Raw genomic sequence first — 19994 nt, 5'->3', positions numbered from 1 at the left:
AAGTACACATACTACTACCACGGCACCAAGTGCGATACCCCAAATGTTCATTGGCAATAGTGAGAATCTGAAGAGCATTCCTTTTAAAAATAAAGTTTCAAACCAACCTGAGTTTAGGCTGAGCTTGTTTTTGGATGTTAGATGGCTTATCTCCATCAAATGGGCTGCAAGGCTTCTGAGTAGAGTAGTTTATAGAAGGCATACTGGTCAGCTGAAGGTAAAATGGCCTGTAAGACCTAAAGGAGTAAAGACAAATATGTGAGTTTCTCTAGAATGAAAGGGAGGTTTAAAGCCTTGCATTTCAAAATCATGTAATTCACCCCAATCTGGAATAAACAATAGAGACTTGGTAGGGGTCATCTTCCTTTCAAACAATCAATTTGTAGGCCTGTTCTTTTCTTCTTTTTGGTTTTTTGAGACAGGGTTTCTCTGTGTAGTCCCGGCTGTCTTGGAATTCAGCCAAGCTGGCCCTGAACTCACAGAGATCCGCCTGGCTCTGCCTCCTGAGTGCTGGGATTAAAGGTGTGCGCTGCCACTGCTGCCGCCACCACCTGGCTTGTAGGCCTGCTCCTTTAACATTTAAAACACTTTTTTAAATTGAAAATATTTTTTCACACAATATTCTGATCAGTTTCCCCCTCCCTCATCTCCCAGATCCTCCCCACTGAAAAATCACAATTTAAAACATACCAAAACACCTTCCACCTTAACTATTTGAAACTGTACAGTTTAGTCACTTAAGCATTAAGTTCTGGAATCAGTACCCCCTCCTAATCTAACATCAGTGGTTTTCAACCTTGCTAATGCTACAGCCCTTTAATAGAGTTCCTCATGTTGTGGTGATCCCCAACCGTAAAATTATTTTTGTTGTTGCTTCATAATTGTAATTTTGCTACTACTATGAACTGTCATATAAATATCTGTTTTCCAATGGTCGTAGACGACCCCCATGATAGGGTCATTTGACCCCCTCACTGCAACCCACAGGTTGAGAACCACTGTTCTAGATACTATTTGAAATGTACATTTAGTCACATTAAGCATTAAGTTGTGAAATCACTACCTATCCTCTACAGGCTTACCTTGCAAAAGCAAGAACCCTACTCACTGAACAGTAACTATTTCCCTCCAGCCCTTTAACAACCACCAGGGACTGAATCTGAATACTCCGGATGCTTTATGTACATGGGATAATGCAATATTTTTCCCTTCGTATTTCTCTTAGGATGATGTCCAGAAGGTTCATCCATGTTGTGGCATGTCAGAATTTCAATCTCTTTAAAACATTCCACTGTCAGAATACACAGGCACATATATCTTCCACACCTCATTTATCCCTACATTTGCTGATGGGCTTGGGGTTGCTTATACCTTTTGGCTATTCTATGTTTCTCAGATACAGATGGAACTATCCTAATGGAACTAAAGAAGTCTCACTGTGATTTGCATTTCTCTACTATTTTTTTTTTCCTTTTGAACTGTAGGGATTATTCTGGATATTAACTCTATAAATATATTACTTGCCTTCTTCCATTTATTGGGTTAATCTTTATATTGCTTAGTTTGGGTTTCTATTGCTATGATAAAACATTATGACCAAAAGCAACTTGAAGAGGAAAGAGTTATTTCTGCCTCCATGTTCTAATCACAGGCCATCCTGAAGAGAAGGCAGAGCTGAATTCAGGGCAGGAACCTGGTGGCGAAAGCTGAAGTAGAAGCCATGAAGGACACTGCTCACCGGCTTGCTGCTTGTGCCTTCATCAGCCTGCTTTTTGTCTTTATCATCATTATTATTTTTTGTTGTTTTTTTTTTAAGATCAGGTCTCACTGTGTAGTCCTGGCTGTTCTGAAACTAGCTCTATAGACCAGACTGGCCTCAAATCAGAGATTCCCCTGCCTCTACCTTTCTAGCACTGGGATCAAAAGTGTGTACCACCACTGCCAGGCTTCTTTATTATGAATCTATTTAATTTTTATTTATTTGAACGTGTATAGGTATTTGCCAGAATGTACATCTGTGCATCATGATATGTATGCAGTGTCCACAGAAGCCAGCAAAATGCATCAGATTCCCAGGGACTGGAGTTACAGACAATTGCTAGCTGCCCTGTGGGTGCTGGGAATTGAACCCTGGTTCTCTGAAGAACAGCCAGTGCTCTTAACCACTGAGCCATCTCTCTAGCCCCAAATGCCAAGGTGGAATTACCCACACTATTAATCTTCTAGCGCAGTCTACGATTATAGGATGTCTGACCCATTACCAAATTTTGTGACAGGATTTTGCTACACTGCTCAGGATGGACTTGAACTTGAGATCCTCCTGAGGTTATAAGCATGTTAGATTACCATCAAACCTTGGCCAGGCCTAATTTTAAATTGCAATTTTTCCTCACAGTAACATATTTAAAAACTTCATGTATCTTAAAGATTGTTTTATTTGTGTATACATGTATGTTGGGTGCCAAGGACACCAGAAGAGGGCGTCAGATCCTCTAGAGCTGTAGCTGCAGGTGATTATAAGCCACTCAACACGCATGCTGGGAATTAACTCACATGATCTGAAAGAACAGCCAGCATTCTTAACTACTGAGCCATCTCTCCAGCCCCATAACACAGTTTGAAAATGAAGCTTTCGACACTGTAATCACTTCAGTGAACACTGAGATAATGAGCTATACTCGGCCAAAGAAGTAACTAGAGAGCTAAGAGAAATTAACCCAACTTTTCTAACATACCAAATTAAATTACCTGTTGATTTAAGATTATCTTAGAAAACGAAAGAGTTTGGAAAGCTATGATAGTAAATGTCATATTTAGGCTTTGTATTTCCAAGTAGTATCTATCATTTTTCACAATTATAGGGGAAATCTTTAGTAACTGTTCAAACTAATGACACTGAATTTAGCCAGAATGATTATTTAAAATACCAAAAAAAGAGATGATTTTATGATTAGTCTACAGCAAATACTCTGAATTTAAATCTACATAGGATGAAGCTAAATTCAATCCGTGAACATAAGAGAATTAATGCTCTAGGCACAACACTGTCATATAAAGGAAGTAAACATATTAATGGAAATAGGTCTAATGAGATTTTCTCTGTAATACCAACTCAATTTCCCACACACTGGACTTTGATACTTACCGGTTCACATCTTCAACCTTTAAAAAAGGCTTTTTGAGTCTCCCTGCTTGAGAAGAAAAATATCATTAGTACTTTCAGATGAGTACTTAAAGACTCTACTTGTGGGTAAAATCCCCTCAAAGTCTTCTAAAACCTATAGAATTGAAAGGTGTAGGCCTAAGGTAAAATATTTTCCAATATTACTCCCCAACCCCCACCCATATACCAGATCTGTCATATCCGAGAAGACAGAATCCCAGGCTGGGCAGGAACTTCGAATACTCCAGCCTCAGTCTCTGCAATTCTGGGATTAGACATGTGCCATCATAACCAGCCATACAAGATTCTTAAATTGAATGGTGCTGATATTTTCACACTGTAAAAATATCTCAAAGCATTGTTTTATGCTCATCACAGTAAATGGGTTTGAGTAATTGCTTCTTCTGGGACTCCACAGAGCTTTAAAAAATGTTTTTGAAAATATTAACTTGGGGCCAGGTGGTAGTGGCGCATGGCTTTAATCCCAGCACTCAGGAGGCACAGCCAGGTGCATCTCTGTGAGTTCGAGGCCAGCCTGGTCTACAGAGTGAGATCCAGGACAGGCACCAAAACTACACAGAGAAACCCTGTCTCAAAAAAACAAATACAAAAATTAATTTGAGTGCTGGAAAGAGAGTTCAGCAGTGAAGATCACATAATGCTCTCGTAGAGGACCAGAGGAGTGCAGTTCCCTGCACCTACGTTAGGTGAGACTCACAACTGCCTGTGATTCCAGCTTCAAGGTCCACCAACCTCTTCTGGCTTCTTTGGGTACTTGTACTAATGTACACATAACCCCTTCCCACAAAATAATAAAACAAATAGCTTAAAAAACAAACAAACAACTTAACACGGGGTAGGGTAGTGTCATCAGACTGCTGAAGAGTTCCATGTTCTAAAAATTACTAAGAAATCCTTGAATAAGTCATTTAAAGCACTATTTGCTATCTTAGAAAATCTTTCTAAGTATATATATTTGGATACCCTGGAAATTTAATCTAGGGCATCATGCATCTGAATAAGTACTCTATCACTGAATTAAGAGTCCCAAGCTACAGTCTTCATGTAATTTTTTCTGCTCTCTAAAAGAAAATTAAACATTGTATCAGAATACTTACTTCTTGCCTTCTGTATTCCAGTACCAGCTTTTTTTCCCTTAAAAAAAAAAAAAAAAAGAAAAGATGCAGTGAAAATACAATAACTGTAGACAACTGTTCTGTACCTTCAAGAGAAAAAAATCCACAGGGAAAATACTGTACAAAGTGCATGGTTATTGTTCAAGGGGGAAAATCTTGTTTCTTAAAATCAATTCAATCAAATAAACTGAATAGCACTCAAGAACTAAAGATCTTGATTATCTATATAGAAGTCAGTCCTATTTTGCATTCTTTATTGTGGTGCTGGTATTGAACATGGGCCTCACAGTCCTGACTATATATTCATCCCTTGCATTCTAGATTAAGTTTTAGCCTTCAACATGAATTAAGAAGAAAAAGGTACAGTTAACAGTTGAGACCTATATGAAACAAATACTTATAATCCACTTATAACTAAACTCTAGACAGCATTCAATAAGCAACTGGGTAGGTATATAAAAAATTTTAAGGAAGAAGTAGATTGTGAAGATGGTGTTAAACTTGGACTTTCAGTCATGAAGGTGTCTGAGTAAATGACTCAAAAATTACACTAACTTCATCTTTCTCACTAGAGAAAAAGCAAAAGAGGCTCCAGGAGCCCAAAGAAGTCTCTGAATTGTTTCTTCCAAGTTGTCCCGAGGGTGTAAATGCAGTATGGGCAGTAGTGTAGGCAGTACGAGAAATCCCCAATTTCTTATTACAGGAGCTGGGAAAGGGACCTTTGAACAGAGGATTCAAGGAGCAGGCTGGAAAGGGGCATACCCAATTGCTTGTGTAAATCCACACATGTGCTGGGCATAACTCAACTTTGCACATGCTATCAATAGATCCAAAGTACAAGACAAAAAGAGCTTTGGAAGTGGAACTAAGATTTGAATCACTGACCAGATCTCAGACTAACCCGTGAGCAGTATGTAAGAAAACCCCAAGGCTGCATGCAAGTCTTTGAAAAACTACAACAAATTAGAATGACCTTGTAATCACAAAATTAAGACAGAATTTATAGTCTGAATAAAAACTGGATGGCTATATCTGTTAAAACAACAGTAATGCAGTGGCACACACTTTAATCCCAGCACTCGGGAGGTAAAGGCAGGTGGATTTCTGTGAGTTCGAGGCCAGCCTAATCTATACAATGAGTTCCAGGACAGCTAGAACTACATAGAGAGACTCGAGAAAAACAAACAAAACCAAGAACAATAAAAAAATAACAAAGCAAAACCAAAATCAGCTTTGCCTAACTATTATAACAGCTATGGAATCTGCGCAACACTGGCAGGATCTTGTGTGTACTCAAAACTTACCTGATACATAAAAGCTTACACACATACCCCAACAGAAATTGTAGAACTGAAAAGTATGGCACTCATGATACAAAATTTACTGTGTGGACTCAACACCAGAATGCAAACGACAAAGTGAAGTGCCAGTCAACACAAAGATAATGAGTAACCAACTGGAAGAGGGGGAGTGTGTGTCAAAAAAACAAAACAAAACAGGAAAATCAAAACCAACAGAACCTCAGATACAAGTCCTTAGTGTTACTGGAGTTGTGCAAAGTGTTAAGATGCCTATCATACTACATAAAATAACCCAAATTACCAAACTACGTTTGTCTCCATCACTTTTTATTTACTCTATTAACTTCATTTTCTTTATATCCAAGTTATTTAAGGACTGAATGATAGAAAAGCAAACCACATAAGAATGGTCTGAGGAATAAGAGAAAGCAGGAAGAAGCGAAGAGATGAACAGAGTTCAAGGAAAGGATGGACAACAGCAGGAAAACCAACACAGCTGGCTTTCAAAGGCATCAAAAGGATCTGGTAAACCGCTTTGGCGTTCCATACCTTTTCAGTTGAAAATGAGGAAGGAGTATAGGAGCAGACATCCGTGAAATACTGAGAAGATGGACTATGAAGACTGAAGAGTAGACAGATGGAGTGTGAGATCAAAGCAGTCTAAAGGACAGAAAAAGGGTGACTCTGTACAGAGGCTCCAGAGAGAAAGCAGAAGCCGCCAACACCGACGGCAGAACACAAGGACAGCCACAGCACAAAGCCGCAGTACAGGCCTTACACCAGACCAACTGACTAGACGGCACAAGACTGTGAGACACTGCCATTCAGAGCAAATGAAACGTGTATTTGAATTTTCTTACATACAGGTTAATCTGAGTATCTTTCCGCAGAATAAACAAACAAAAGTATCTATTAACAAACAACAGCAATAAAAAAGGATGAAAGAATGTACGTCATTACTCCAGAAATAATTTTCACTTCATGAATGTAAGTTTCAAGTCAAATGATACACAAACATTACATAGGCTTACCCAAAAAAATATTCTGACAAAGTATTTTTTGACTTATTAGGAAATTACTCGTAGATATATAAATAAAAAAACTAAGCTATCACTTTGAACAGTGCTTTAAAAGTAAAGAAAACAACATACCGTATCCCTCACAGAAGTACTTGATTTCTTGAGTGTACATAACTCTTTCTTCTTCTGTTCAATGTAGCATCTAATGTCTTTATTGAAAGAAGGACTGTAGATTAGCAATTTTACCTTTGGAGTTAAACAACGATATCTTAAGTGGCAGGAAACTTAGGTTAACGGTTCACCATTGGAGGTACCCCTACTATCAAAACTTTTACCATGTAAAGTTAAGAACTAAGAGACAGACAACAAATATTGTCAAAAGATCCTTACCATCAATATGAAGAATCTTCACTCCCCATGATAAGGCATTTGATAATATACTATTAGCAGGAATAAAATCCTGTAAAACAACAACAAAAAACTAAGTTGGTCTAAAAATTACTATTTTAAAAAAGCTATATAAATGCTAAACCACTGAAGAGCTTATGCATAAGTGTCCCTAAAGAATGACAACAGTAATGAGGACCTTGTTTTATATTTTAGCATTCTTAAATCAATCCTAATTAATAGATTCCTATGTCTCACTTTGTAGCCCTGGCTTGCCTGGAACTCAGAAATCCACCTCTCAAGTGCTGGGAATAAAGGAATGCCCATTATGCCTGGCTTAACAATTACTGTACAGTCTAAGGCAAACTTTGGCTTTACACTAATATTTCAGATGGCCACAAGATGGGGATGTTTCTCCAGGAAAAGTAGCTTCTGCATTGGACAGACTGAGATGATGCCTTGATTTAAGCTTTTCTCATTAAAAACTAAAGGATATCTCTAGAATATCTGCACTTTAATTAAAAATTCTGTGTGTGGTGTGTACATGTCTGTGTGGCATGCAGAGGCCTGAGGTCAATGTCAGGTGTCTTTTTTCAATCACTCTCCACTTTTAATATTTTTAGACAGGGTCACTTGTTGAACCTGAAAGTCACTAATTTGAAGGAGCCCACAGAGGCTCCCTAGTAAGGCCTTACTCAAGGTCAGAGAATCTGAGCTTGCTTTGCTCAGCAGGGTTGCATAATGGGAGGATTTGGCCACAGGTGTGGATACCAGGTGTTTTGAAGGGTCTACACTTGGCTGTATGTTGTACGTTGATCTTGAAAGGGGGAGGTCTTTTGCCTCTCCCCTTGGTAGTGTATAAAAAGCCCATTAGAATAAATGTCAGAGTGACTGGGTACTGACCCAGGGCCCTCCCGAAGCTGTCCTGTGTCTCTTTCTTTCTTTTTTTTTTAATGATTTTTTTTTAAAGATTTATTTATTTATTATGTATACAGTATTCTGCCTGCACATATGTCTGCAGGCCAGAAGAGGGCACCAGATCTCATTACAGATGGTTGTGAGCCACCATGTGGTCGCTGGGAATTGAACTCAGGACCTCGGGAAGAACAGTCAGTGTTCTTAACCTCTGAGCCATCTCTCCAGCCCCCTGTGTCTCTTTCTTGTCATCTCATCTTTATTTCTATCTGATACTTCCTCATTCTTCTCTCCTCCCCACAAGAACCCTTCAACAGGTTGGAGCTGGTCTCCCACGCTAATTCAGCTAGGCTGGCTAGTCAATTAGCTTCAGGGACCCACCTGCCACACCCCAACCACCAAAAAGCTCCAAGGCTGGGGATTCGAGGCACCTGCTGCCATGCCTGGCTTTTTACTTTTTATGTGGCTTCTGGGCACCCAGATTTAGTTCATGCTTTCATGGCAGGCTTTTTTACTAACTTTACAGCCAGTCCAAGTCAAATAATTTTTCACTACATTCACTTATTCTCCATGTGTTCATGTCTTTGTGTATGTGTGTGGGAGCACACATATCACAGTGTATACCTAGAGATCAGAAGACACTCTGCACGAGTCAGTTCTTCTCTTCCACCATTTGGATCCTGGGTATCAAACTAAGGTCAGTAGTCTTGGCTTTACCCACTGAGATATCTACCCAGTCTACAGTTAAATTTTTAATAAAATATAGCTGGGTGTGGTGGTACATATCTATAATGCCAGCACTTGGAAGTCAAGCAAATCTGAGACCAGCCTGAACTACATGAGACTCTGTCTCAGCAAATCAGACAATAAAGAAGTAGACTATGCACTGCATGTTTTTTCCCTGCCTGTCTCTGCATGACAGGGTCTTCTGCCTGGCTTATGAAGAGCTGGGGTGGAGCCTAGGACCGAATGTGCACTAGACCAGCCCCATACCAATGAGCTCTAGCTGCAGCCACACACTGTGAACTTCAAGTTCCTACTCACATGATCCTTGACAGCTTTCTCAGCTAATAACTTTCCTCGGCTCAGACACACCTGTACGAAGACCAAGATAACAAACATAAACAGTTATAGTACTTCATCATAGAAAGGGCTAGAAAGAGGAAATCATTAAAGTAGATAAATTTTGTTTATATCAAGCCCCAATGGCTAGGAACACAGCAAATACATGGTCAAAAGTGACTTCATTATTCTCTTGGCAAGACAGATTAGTAAAAAAAATTCCTTTCCCCCTCTTTTTTTTCCCAGTGGAGAAAACAACAAAACACACCAAGAACAAAAAGAAACTGAATGAGATCCCAGAGGGTCAACTGTTTTAGTAAATATAACAAAGATTAAAATAGTTAGCATCCACTGCAATTTTAAATCTACAATTGTCAGATTAACGTTTTAGATTTTAGTCTTTCCTTTTTGGTGATACATTCTAGCAGCCATCCTACAACTGAGCTATGTCTCCAGTGCTTCTAACCCCTTTAGATATGGTCTCACTAAGTCGCCTAGGCTGGCCTTGAAACTGAAATCCTCTTGCTTCACAGTCCCAAGGTGCTGGGATAATAGGCCTGGCTTAGTTCTGTATTAACTGAAGATTTAAGAAAAATAAACTTTATACACAATTTTTTATAAACTATCTCACTTTTAAACTAAGACAGCATGGAAAGTTGCTGAAAGGCTATGAACAAATTGAGAGCTTGTTGCTACAACATGACCTTCTCCCCAAACAGCACTAACGCACAAGCCTGACGCCTCCTCTTCCCGAGTGATCTCCAATGTAACTCAGGTTTCCCTTTTCTCTGTATTGAGAACTGGGAAACTGCTTTCCATAAGGCTATCACAGATAAGGAAGGTGTGCTTTAAATGGCAACTTAATTACATGTCAACCTAACAATTTAGACCCATTAAGTGTTTTATCTCTCACTCTCTTCTCTAAGTATTTAAATCCATTAGTTTGTCCTTCCTATTGTCTTCCAACTTAAGGGCAATGATTTGACAGGAATGTACTGCCAGTACATTTTTAGCCTGGATTTTAACTTATCTTATCACACACATATTTTCTACCCGTCACAAAATACTTGTTTTGATTTTTCCACCAAGTTCCTGGATGTGTAAAGTTATGCCTAACTTGAGAGTGTGTGAAATAGGCAGTAAGCTGGAACTGGTCAATTTGCTTTTCTCTACTTTGAAAATTTTAAGTTTCTATTTTTTCTTCAAGAGAATGACTAGCTATTAACTTTCATTGTAAAGTATTCTAAAAATAAAAGTTACCCTCTAAAGTACAAGTACAAGCACACTTTAGGAGTCAGGATACAACTTGACTACATTGTATTATTAAGGAAAAATTGTCACCTTTCAAAATGACAGCCAACGCTATCAATAGTGAGAAAGCATAGAGCTTTGCTTTATTCTAACCAATCCATCTACATGCGATAAGCCTGCTACTGAAAGCCCAGGGTCAGGGGTGAGGGTAAACATCTATAATCCAGTACCTGGGAGGCAGACCGGAGGGCTGAGAATTTTGAGGTCAGTCTGGGCTATGCAGGGAGTTCCAAACTAGCCTCAGAGGGCTACAGCCAGAGCTTGTCTCCCAACAAGGGAACCATGAGATCCCCTTTCCTAGAGTCTCAAAGCATGTAGAGCACACTTACTCTGTCTGGAGACTTAAAGGAACTTCCATCATGGCTAGGATGAGGTGAGGTGGTTTCTGCAGTATACGCAGATTCTGGACTTGGTACAGGAGAATTTCGACCCAATGTTTGTGCATATTTTGCTTCCTTTTTATTTGAAACAAGATAACTGATATCTTTGCTGAGAAATTCTTCAACTCGCTACAAGAAAACAAAATAATTTTAATAAAAACTCCAAAGCTAATTAAAAACACTGCAAATTCCAATTTGATGTAATCTAGTATCTCACAAATTGGTAAGTGAAAATTACCAGTAGTTCTGAGAAAGTAGAATGGGGGTTCCATTAACAGTATAATAGTGTCATGTGCTAACTACTATTCTTAAGTACTCCCATGGCACTTATCTGTGTATATGGAGATGAAAACTGAAGTGACTTGCTGGAGTCATTCATATCAACAAAGTTTCCTACAGAGATGAACTGTTCTTTGCCTGTACCATGTAACAACATTGCACAAACCTGCTACATGTGGCGACTAAGCGCCCAAAATGCAGTTATTATAGCCAGGCCACTGAATTTTAAATTTTACTTAATCCTAATGAATTAGCTACTATCTGGTACATCACAGTTCTAAATCATTAAGTTTATAACATTTTCTAAGACTTAAACTTAGAAGAGGAAACTTTTACTCAACAAGGCTAAAATTGTTAGAAGAAAATGCCCTAACATGCTTTATGGGAACACACACATGAAAGTGAATGTTATTAAAACGCATACCATATAAATACAGCTGACACGGAAGACTAGGGACTTTGAAAAGCTCTGTCTAATTTCTACAGTCACACTCTGAATAACAAGGTCTGTCAGCAAGATGCCTCAATAGATCGGTGCTGATCTGAGTTTGATCACCTGGACTCACAGGGCAGAAGGAGAAAAACAATTCCTGCAAGTTCTCCTCATGCGCTCACACTTACGCACACATGCCAAGTGCAGACACACACACACAGAATAAAAAATTTTTTAAGATGCTAAAAACAAAATGAAGCAAAGCTTGTGATGGCTGAGTTAATTTAAGCTACATTAACTCAAAATTGGCTGTTGACAGGAGCAACCTTAGTGAAATGCAAACTGTTTTCTTTTTCCCCCAGGCAACATTCATTTTTACTGACCAGCTAATAAAGTATTCACATTTATTCCAGAAAATATGAGTCCTGTATAAAGACAGGAAAGAATGTAAACAATAATTTATATATAAAATACTGTCTTAAACTGCATCAAGTCTCTAGTAACCCTCTCTCAGGGCGCACGCACACACACACACACACACACACACACACACACACACACACGGTGTATATATGTATACTAGTTTAACTTTTTTTTTTTTTTTTTTTTTTTTTTTGAGACAGGGTTTCTCTGTGTAACCTTGGCTGTCCTGGAACTCACTCTGTAGAGCAGGCTGGCTTCAAACTCACAGAAATGCCCCACCTCTGCCTCCTGAGCGCTGGGACTAAAGGTATGTTTCAGCACCACCCAGCTTTGTTCAACTATTTTAAGTGTAACAATTCAGAGGCAATCCCCACCTTTATAATGCTATACAACCACCACTACTATCCATTTCTAGAACATTTTCATCCCAAATTTAAATCCTCCATGTCCTCATGCTGATAAACTCTACTTTACTTTGTCTCAATGAATCTGACTATTCTGGAACTTCACTGCTATAGTTTGAATGTTCCCACTTATATTGTAGAAATTTAATCCCAGTTGTGAGGTATTAAGGTGAAAACACGCTAGAGAGAGAGCTCAGCAGGTAAGAGTACTGGCTGCTCTTCCAGAGTACCCCGGTTCACTTCCCAGCACCCACATGGTGGCTCACAACCATCTGAAACTTCAGTTCCAGGGGATCTGATGCCCTCTTCTGACGTCTTCAGGCCCTGCATGCATGTGGTGCATAGACATATGCAGGAGAAACACTCAAACACTTGAAATAAAAATACATAAAATGGTGAAAGCACTCCATAGCAGTGGCTCTCAGCCCATGGGTCATGACCCATGGGGGGGAATCACATATCAGATATTTACACTACAATTCCTAACAGGAGCAAAATTACAGTTATGAAGTAGCAATGAAACAGTTGTATGGTTGGGGTCATCACTACAACATGCGGAACTGTATTAAAGGGTCACAGCATTAGGAAGGTGGAGAACCACTGTTCTATGGTCTTTGGAGACAGACTCTTTGAAAATTAGATAAGCCATAAAGGCAGGATCAAGCCCCAGCTACTGCTCTGGCTATACAAAAGGAAGAGACCTAAAACCAGATGATCAGGCAGTCACTGTATTGTTACTTTTCTCATTGGCTCTAACAAATACCTCACAAAAGCAACTTCAGGAACAAAGGGTTCGTTCTGGCTCAGGATCTGAGGGAATATAATCAATCCAACACAGCAGAGAAGGTGTGACAGTGAGAGCATGAAGTGGCTGATCACAGTAAGTCATGAAGGAGAGAAAGATGAATACTGGCGCTCCGCTAGTGTTCTCAATTTTATTCAGTCCAGAACATCAGCTCATGGAGTAGTACTCCTTTCCTAATTCGCTTTCTGTTACTCTGCTAAACACCAGCCAGAAACAACTTGGAGAGGTGAGGGTTTATCTCAGCTTACACTTCCAGGTAACAGTCTATCATCTAGAGCAGTGGTTCTCAACCTTCCTAATGCTGCAACCCATTAATAATACAGTGCCCCATGGTGTGGTGACCCCCAACCATACAATTATTTCATTGCTACTTTATAATTGTAATTTTGCTACTGTTATGAACTGCAATGTAAATCTGAGTTTTTCTAATGGGTTAGGGGTCTTGACCCACCAGTTGAGAACCACTGATCTAGGGGAAGCCAGGGCAGGAGCCTGAAGGAACTGAAGCAGAGACCGTGGAGGAATGCTGCTCACCAGACCGTTCTCCATGGCTGCTCAGCCTGCAGATGTCCACATCTCTTTGACACCCTGCTTTCAATTCTTTCAGATATATATATACCTTAAGTACATTGCTAAGAAACCTTTTTTCCTGAGACCACCCATACGGTCTGCAAAGCTGTTGCCTCATTTTACATTCCCATCACCAGTGGACAAGTAAAAGACTGTGAAAGTTAACACTTTCATTTTCTGGTTTTTTTTTTTTTGGCCAGTAGCTAATGGCATGACTAAGGTTTAGATTTGCATTTACCTGATGATTAGAATGCTGTGGGCTACTGGTACATCTTTTTTGAATGTCTATATAGGCCCTTCACCTATTATTTATTTTTATGTGTATGAGGGTATATGTATGTGTATATATCTATATCTATATCTATATCTATATCTATATCTATGTGTGCTTAGTGCCTGCTGAGGCCAGAGGAGGGTGTCAGGTCACCTAGAACTATACACAGATGATAGTGAGCCACCATGTGGGTCCTGGAAACTGAATCCAGGTCCTCTGTAAGAACAAGTGCTTTTAACTGCTGAGCCATCTAATTTCTACAGCCCACTTCACCCACTGAATTATCCTTCTGTTGTTGAAACGCAGGTCTCCATATATTCTGTAAATAAATCACTTATTAGATATATGATATACCATTTTGCTCTGAAACAGGACTCAGAGTCTACGATGACCTTGACCTAAGGATGACCTTGATGTCTTGATTCTCCTGCCCTTACCTCCCGAATGCTCTGATGCCACTGCCACACGTATGTGCCACTGTTTGCATTTTATGCAATGGAGGGACTGACCCCAGAGCTCCATGTAGTCCTAGCAAGCACTGTATCAACTGAGCGAACACGAATGATTCACAAAATATTCTCTACCATTTGGTGGGTTTCTTGTTAATGTCCTAGAAGAGGGATGAGTTGTTCATTTTAACTAAGTTAACTTATAAGTCTTTTAAAATTGCTGCCGATGAGTAGATACAATTTTGGTATTACTGAAATCACTGCAAAAACTCAATATTATAAATATTTCTTCTAATATTTTCTAATTATTTAGCCTCTTACAGTTATATCTTGGATCCATTTTGAGTTAATTTTTTTGCATATGATGTAAGGTAAATGTCCAAACTCATCCTTTTGCATGTAGATATCCAACTCTCCTGAAACTGACTTGTTATTTAAAAAACAAAAACAACTATATATAAAATAGTTTATTTCTAAGCTTTCACTCATTGGCCTGCATGTTACGCTACTATAATACCATAAAATTTTCCCAGTTTTACATTTCTTATAAACAAAGTTAAAACTCCTTAATGTAAAATTTAAATGGAGGTGGAAGAGCTGAGATGGCTCAGCAGATAAAGCCCTTACTACACAGAAGACGCTGGAGTCAGCTCACTGCATGTACATGGCAGCTCACAGCCATCCGTAACTCCAGTTCTAGGGGGTCTGCTGCCCTCTCCTGGCTTCCTTGGGCACCTGTGATGCTTTTGTGTACACACACCTTAAAATAAATAATAATAAACACTTTCTGTGGTAGTTCTGGGCACAGTACAATGCACAGAGAAACCCTGTCTTAAAACTCAAAAATAACATCACCACAAAACCAAAAGGAAACCAAACCAGAAAACCACCTCTGCTGAGTGTAGCAATAGCTCAGGTCTCTGTTATTTCAACACTGGGGAAACGGAGACGAAGATTATAAGGTTCTAGGCCAGCCTGCGGTATAAAGGATGATCTGGCCTAACACAAAGCCATGTCCACCCTCATCCCCTCAAAAGCTCAAACCTACTCCTCTATCCTTCATAATGTAGGAAATGTCCTTTATAATCTGGTTCTAACGTAACTGATTATTGCCACTTCCATATCTAAATTTCAACCTCAAGGTATGTTGTAGCACCATCAGGTACACAAACACACCTACACAGGCATACATCGTAAGTATGTTCTTTCCAAAAATTATGCACAGTGTACTAAGTACATCCCTAACAGACCTTTAAGACCCAACTCAAACATTAACTGTGCTGATTCATATTGGCACGGAGGCATTTTCATCTGTGTCCTAAAAACAATTTCTACATATTCTATTAAAGAATTCACAGGGCTGTTCTATAATGACTTAGTTATTGTGCCCACACAATGTCCTCTAAAATTCTTCAGCTGGAAGTAATCTCCCCCTTCCTTTTATGTTATATTATAATCAACTGTACCCATGTGTTGTGTAAGTCTCCTAGAGGATTGAAACAGTTCATCCTACAGGAAGCTCCTTAAGCAGGAAGGTAAACAACTCAAAATAGCTTTAGGAAGTCTCAGAAACCGACCAGATTCACTAGGCCCCTCCCTGATAGAGCAAACAATTAAAGCTGAGTGTTCCTCTCAGATGAAAGGAAGCTGAACTGTAAAGACTCTCAAAGTAGAAAGCTGCAAAGACTCTGAGACCAGACCAACTGCCTGGAAGAAGCAGAAACCAGCTAAGCTTCCCGGAAGAGGTTTAGACCAGTTACTTGGAAAGGACACTCTCCAACCTCCTGAGCTGCCTGCAGGCTGGGCAGTGTGCTCCAGGTTTCCTAGCTTTTGTGAGCTGTCACTCACACTGGGGTGGGGCTTGGTGATGCAGCTGTCTTTGAATCATTTCTGCTCCTATAAGTAATCCCAATAAAATTCATTAACTCACCAAGTTATACTTTGGTGGTATCCATATTTTGATCTGTCATGGGATCCCTACCTGGGGTGAAGAGATGTGTGTTGTGTCTCCCTAGCAAAGATTTTTCACACAAAACCATGCCATCTCTATCTAGATTAGAACTTCAGGAAAGACAGGCACAGGATTTATTTTTGAGCCTAACAAAACACAATACCATGCCCTGAAAACCAAACTCAAATAACTGCTCAATTATTGTGGTGATATTTTATTTGTGCTCTAATAAATAAAGCTTGTCTGGAGATCAGAGGAAAAGGCCAGCCATTATATTAAACAGATGTCAGGCAATGGTAACACCCGCTTTTAATCCTATCACTTGGCAGACAGGAATCTGTCTGGATCTCTGTGAGTTCAAGGCCACACTGGAGAACAGAACTAGGCATGGTGACACACGCCTTTAATCCCAGTACCAACCATAGAGGTCTGTATAGATAGACAGGAAGTGACAGAGCTGGGCAGGAAGAGGAAGTGATGTAGCTGGGCTGAGAGAGTGAATGAGAGAACAGAACAGAAAGGCATATAGGTGTGGGTAGACAGGAAGTAGCTCACTTTTGGAAGCTGCAGAGTTGGTGAGGTAAGGTTGGCTGTGGCTTTCCCTATTTCCCTGATCTCTCAGGTTTTCACCCCTCAGAGTTTACAAATTATAGTTTTACCATGGTTTTCAATTTACTGGAAATTGTTGTCCCTGTCTTTTAATGGCTAAACACAAAATTATACTTAACTCTGTCCTCAGGAGCACAACATAGTAAGGTCTGGCCCTGTTGGAACACAGCCCAGGAATGGAGTCACATGAGTGCTAGTGAGAAAACTCCAAGAAGACAAGAGTCTTGTGACCTCAGTTTCTTCAAAACATAGAATTGTTCTTGGAATGTGTTTTCATGCCCCTCAGGTGTAGCGAACAGGAATGAGTTACTTCAGCTGTTATTCATGTGCCTCTCTGGAAAATCATGGTTTTTCCACATGTGGCTTATCCTTATGGATGTCATTTTTTTTTTTTGTTTTTTGTTTTTTTTTTTTTTCTTTCGAGACAGGGTTTCTCTGTGTAGCTTTGGGCCTTTCCTGGAACTCACTTTGTAGACCAGGCTGGCCTCGAACTCACAGAGATCCACCTGCCTCTGCCTCCTGAGTGCTGGGATTAAAGGTGTGCGCCACCACCGCCCGGCTGAATGTGATTTTCTTAATGAAGGAACTGTAGCCAGCTTGAGCATGGCAAACATGGCTCTGGCAGGCCCCGCCCTTCTCCCCCATTCCCTCGGCCTTGCTAAAAACCATTAGATTACATCCCTAAAGCCAGCCACCGAGGACTACTCCCTTACCTGGCCACATCTTCCTCCTGAGGCTGACCACCAAGGTCCAGCTATCAAAGTATTGAAGTCCAGCAATCAAAAGCCCCCTTTGGCTCTCCTAATTAACATGCCCAGTATAATTAAAACACTCATCCTAACACAAGGTTTCCCCTTGTTCCTTTATTTTCCTATGGGCATGTCTGTCTCCTCTCTATCCAGAGGCAGTCAGTCCTTTGTCTTCCCCACCCCTTCTCCTTTGTCCTCTATCTCCTGTTTTTCTCTCTTATTCCCTGCCCTTTATCCCTCTGAGGGAAATAAATCTCCTTTGTGCTGAGAACTTGGTCTTGGGGTGTCCTGAGCAAACAATGGTCCCTTTCACTTAACCCTCAGAGTATAAGTTGCCTGGTGCTCTGAATAAAGTTGGCTACTGCACGAGACTTTAGTCCACCTCATTTGTAGGCCCTGCTCTCCCAGTCCCATGCTGCCAATAAAGCAGTGACCATTACCCTTATATTTATCTTTCTCCAATTGTTTTACTCTAGTCTAAACTGTTTAGAAATGGGCCGGCCTATCCTTCCTTCTGTTTCTCTAAAGAGGGTCTTACTACATAGCCCAAGCCACATGAACTTTTGAACTCATGATCCTCCAGCCTTACCCAAACCCTGAGATTAGAAGCATATATGCCGGCAAGTCTGGCTCTATGTCCTTACGTGGTTTTGATTTAGCTACTCTTCTGAACACTATAAAACAAAGTTTGCGAAAACTGACTGCAATTTAATTATCATGAGTATTCTGTGCAAATGAATAGGATACTAACACGCATTCATTAATACTAGAAAAAAAATACAGAATGTGGTTAATTAAACAATGACACTATTGGGATGATCTGAAGCAAAGAAAGTAATAAAAAGGATAGAAAGGTTATATAAAACTAGGAACTGGGGAAAAACATAACCTTTTAAATGACTACTTGATAAAGTTAAGTGTTTGGACCTAGGAAGTGAACTGACATCATTGAGTTATATAGGAAAGTATGATAAAGACCACAACTAAGTACCTTTTTTCCAATAAGGAAGTTAGTAAAGTGTGGAAGTCGGCTCTCTCTTTTCACCATATGGGTCCCAAGGATCACAATCAGGTTGCCAGGTTTGGCAGCAAATGCCCTCCCTTACTTGCAAGCTACCTCACTGGCCCAGTACTTTTTTCCCTGGGGGGAGAGTGCAGATGCAATCTCCAATAACAAATTGTGCAGCAGAGCTCTTTGCATTTAGGAAATCACAGAGTCAGGACAGATGTACTTACTGTACTATGAGTGCTATGATAAGAGTGCCATGGACCAGCCCTACCATGGGAGAATCACCTTCGTGATCATGGTAACTCCCCTGCCACATAAGTATAAAACTTACGCTTCTAATATGTCCACTGAGATACTTGAAACCATTTGATGGTAAAATTTGACACATATAAAATCAAAATCTTCCTTAACTACTATCTATGGCAGAAGTAATTCAAAAGTTGTTTCTTGAAAATACCTTAGAAAGTGCTGTGAGGATGGGAGAGAAAGAAACGAGTAGTGGAAATAACTCCTGTCCTGGTGGTCACATTGCTAATTTAGTCAAAGCTTCCTTTTCATAGGTTTCCCACACTGGATTTATAGATATACCATTATCTGAAGTACCTACTGCTAAAAACAAATCCAAACACCAGTGACTTAAACCTAAAGTTAACAGAGTGAGCAACATACCTGAGAAAGATATCAAGCATCTATTAGCCACTGACAGTTAAAAGAAAGAATGGTGGCATGCCATGTCACTCTGGGAGTTAGACCAGCAGACAGCACTTCATTTCTAAAGCAGAGGGGTCTACACACATATCTAGGGCAGTAAGCACATTACCATAGCCTTGATAGACCACAATGTCAATGGTGGCAGGTCTATCAACCATGACCTCTAGAAGTGCAGCCATATGGGTCATTATGATAAATGCCACCATAAATACGTGATAATGAGTCAACAAAACGAGTATCAGAAAAGTAGGATGTTTAGGGGAGTTGGAAGGGACCTAGCTATGAAGGAGAGAGTGAGCAAGAGAGAAAGGAGAAGGAAGGGTAATAGGGGTAACTGATTACATTAAAATCCGTATATGAATGTAATCGACAAAAAAGAAAAAAATTCTATTTACCACCCCCCCAAAGAAAAGTAGAAAAATTCCAAGGGCAGGTAAGTAGAATATCACATTAACAAATAATTCTAAGGAATCTGTGAAATACTCTTTTGAATTTCCAGACTGGAAATGTTTACTCAAAATTCCAGTCCAGCAGAAACCTTTGAAACAGTAAAAATCCTAATAACCTCATTTGCTAGAATTTAGGTAATATTAACATTACAACTAAGAAATCTTTTAGACTTTGCCTAAGTTTTCTAATCATCTAAGTAATGTT

At 39.8% G+C, this 19994-nt stretch overlaps 1 protein-coding gene across 2 annotated transcripts in view; it reads right to left on the bottom strand.

Annotated features, from left to right (window-relative positions):
• Positions 1-19994, bottom strand: part of Dbf4 (DBF4 zinc finger) — a 30573-nt gene that overhangs the window by 8470 nt on the left and 2109 nt on the right. The window contains exons 3-9 of one of the 2 annotated variants that reach the window (XM_059257293.1): positions 10624-10803; positions 8966-9016; positions 7010-7079; positions 6752-6828; positions 4282-4318; positions 3146-3188; positions 108-236 (exon numbers count right to left, since the gene is read on the bottom strand). In XM_059257293.1, the coding sequence (XP_059113276.1) occupies positions 108-236; positions 3146-3188; positions 4282-4318; positions 6752-6828; positions 7010-7079; positions 8966-9016; positions 10624-10803 (587 nt within the window). Of the gene's footprint in view, positions 1-107; positions 237-3145; positions 3192-4281; positions 4319-6751; positions 6829-7009; positions 7080-8965; positions 9017-10623; positions 10804-19994 lie in introns of both variants that reach the window. The other variant, XM_059257292.1, reaches the window with a different exon arrangement.

Source organism: Peromyscus eremicus, chromosome 3 (genome assembly GCF_949786415.1).
Source record: "Peromyscus eremicus chromosome 3, PerEre_H2_v1, whole genome shotgun sequence".
NCBI lineage: Eukaryota > Metazoa > Chordata > Mammalia > Rodentia > Cricetidae > Peromyscus > Peromyscus eremicus.
The sequence above is the reverse complement of the archived record's forward strand: the minus strand, read 5'-3'. Positions and strand labels throughout refer to the sequence as shown.